A 2,543-nucleotide genomic window follows, 5' to 3' on the forward strand; every position below is an offset into this window, starting at 1 on the left:
GCAGAAATGTATTTTGAAAAAAATTGTTCAAACAATCAATTGAACTTAAAACAAACTCATATTACTCAATTTTTTTAATTTTAATACATATTTATAAAAACTTATGAGATTTTTTTTATATTTTTAACTGTACCTATATTATTTCGTAAATCATAAATATACTTTTTAATACTTATATTCATATGCGTTATATTTTTAAAATTAGCATAACCTCTATATAACGGTCACCTGGAAGAATTGAACTTCTGTTAACGGTCACCTCTGTAAGACGGGCAGCTCTAAATAGCGGTCATTATTTACAGCCCCTTCGGTGACCTTTATATGGAAGTTCTATTTTGTTTTAATTATAACTGTTATCGTTTAATGTATACGCGCAAGAGAACGCGGTATCGTGTAAAACGAGATATGAGTAAAATCTTGAACTGTGATAATACAATACATATTAGTATAATGTATTCGGTGGACTTTTTTTATTTATTATTTTTGCATTTTCTATACGTGGTAAAACGTATCCCGTCCGAAGAGGAGAGTATAAGAGCAGGAAATGTAAATTTTCAAAACATGCCGCAATCGCATATTCGGCACTCAATATACAGCAGCACGTCCTAGAGATTACATAATAGTTTTTTTTTATTTTTTATCAAAATCAAATCCTGGTGCAAGCGTGCAGTAATCGCCGAGAAATTAAAATTGCATTCGCTCGTTTTGCTACCGCCAGTTATGCATAAGCGAATAGTTTTAGTGTAATATTATGCATACGGTATAACGTATTATACTACGTCTTTGCAAATATTTATAACAAAATATTTAAAAAAAATGAATAAATATCCTTTGAGTTTAAGAAAAAAAAGATAAAGAAAAACGTATCCTTCATTAACACAAAAATATTTGGTTATGTAAACTCTTCGCAGCGAGACACTCTGCTACGGTATATTATAACATTATAATCATATAAGTGCATAAATAATAGCATATCAATAAGTATAGTACATGTATTAAGAAAATATATTTCAGATTAATTTAAATATTTCACGATTCGCTGAGATGACGACAGGGGCGTATAGGGCCACCGGGACACCGGAATTTTCCCGGTGGGCCACTACTTACATTGACAAAAATGGGCCGATGTAAAATATCAATATATTCGGCAATTTCTCTGCAATTATAACGCGTATCGATATTTGTACATACATATTTATATAATATTAATTTAAATTAAATTAAATTGTGAGTGATTTTTATTACTTAAATTCCACAAATTGGTGACCTCGACGTCATGGCAGAGACAGACGCAACGATTGCTCCAGTGGCCGTCAAAATACCGGATTTCATTTCGTCAGATCCCGAACTTTGGTTTGCTATGGTCGAAGGTAGTTTCGCCAGCGCGGGAGTCACAGCTGACAGCACGAAATTCGGGTATGTGGTTGGAGCATTACCGCCGAAATATGCAGTTGAAGTCAAAGATATAATTATGACGCCGCCTTCGGACAGTAAGTATGTCAAAATTAAAGATGAATTAATAAAACGTCTTAGTGCCTCCCAAGAGGAAAAAACACGTCAACTTCTGGAGCGCGTTGAGATTGGTGACCGTAAACCGTCACAATTTTTACGCCACCTCCAAAACCTGGCTGGCTCTTCCGTTCCAGAAACATTATTAAAGACACTTTGGATGGGCCGCCTACCAAAAAGTATACAAGTGGCCTTAGCAATAGTTAAAAATAGTAAGCTTGAAGAACTCGCTGTCCATGCAGACAACATCGCGGATGCATCTGGTCCTTTGCTACCTCAAATAGCAGAGACATCGAGAAGTGACACTCTTGAAGCCATGTTGAATCTTAAAATTTCTCAGCTTACCTTGAGTATAAATCAGGAAATTGCGACGTTGAGAAGTGAAGTGGCAGCGATCAATACTCGTCCCTCACGTAATCCGGACTTAAGATCAAGTACTTACCGCTCAAGATCTCGATCTCGGAGCCGTACTCTCAATGGTGCAAATGGATTATGCTGGTATCATTGGCGTTATGGATCGTTATTGTTATCGTTATAACCGTTATTGGCTTGTATGATGAAGGTAAGTCAAGTGGTTTGTCAGGTTTGGGAATTAAAATTATATTGGAGAATTTTCATAGGAGTGGAAAGTATGATAGACGTAAGATTGAATTAAATAAATGGGTTAGGAATAGGATAGCTTTTTTCGATAGGCACCTAGCGACTTCAGCGGTAATTAAGTTGAAGCCGGGTGATTTTTTAAGAGTACTTCTGTATTACTTCTGTATTGTAGATTTAATTTCGTTTGGTGTAAAACTTTTTTCGGTAAGATAAAGAGGCATGAGAGAGTCAAGATACTGAGTTATTTCTGCGCTGAGACTCGAGTTAAAGATATCAGGGTGTGGCTTAAATATTTCAGATAGGAGTTGACGGAAAACTTCGGCTTTGTCTTCATCAGTTATAGCAATAGTAGTGTCATTTTTTGTTAAGGGTGGTAAGCTAGTCTTATACCGTAGAAGTTTATTTGTTTCTTTCCACATGCTGCCGTCTGAGGA

At 35.7% G+C, this 2,543-nt stretch overlaps 1 protein-coding gene across 1 annotated transcript; it reads left to right on the forward strand.

Annotated features, from left to right (window-relative positions):
• Positions 1-1,276: 1,276 nt before the first annotated feature.
• LOC112693156 lies at positions 1,277-2,047 on the forward strand. The gene has a single exon (XM_025568093.1). It carries the CDS (start codon positions 1,277-1,279, stop codon positions 2,045-2,047), a length of 771 nt encoding a protein of 256 aa, XP_025423878.1.
• The last annotated feature ends 496 nt before the right edge of the window (positions 2,048-2,543 follow it).

The sequence above is a fragment of the Sipha flava genome, unplaced genomic scaffold, assembly GCF_003268045.1.
Source record: "Sipha flava isolate LNK unplaced genomic scaffold, YSA_version1 81_pilon_pilon, whole genome shotgun sequence".
NCBI classification, from domain to species: domain Eukaryota; kingdom Metazoa; phylum Arthropoda; class Insecta; order Hemiptera; family Aphididae; genus Sipha; species Sipha flava.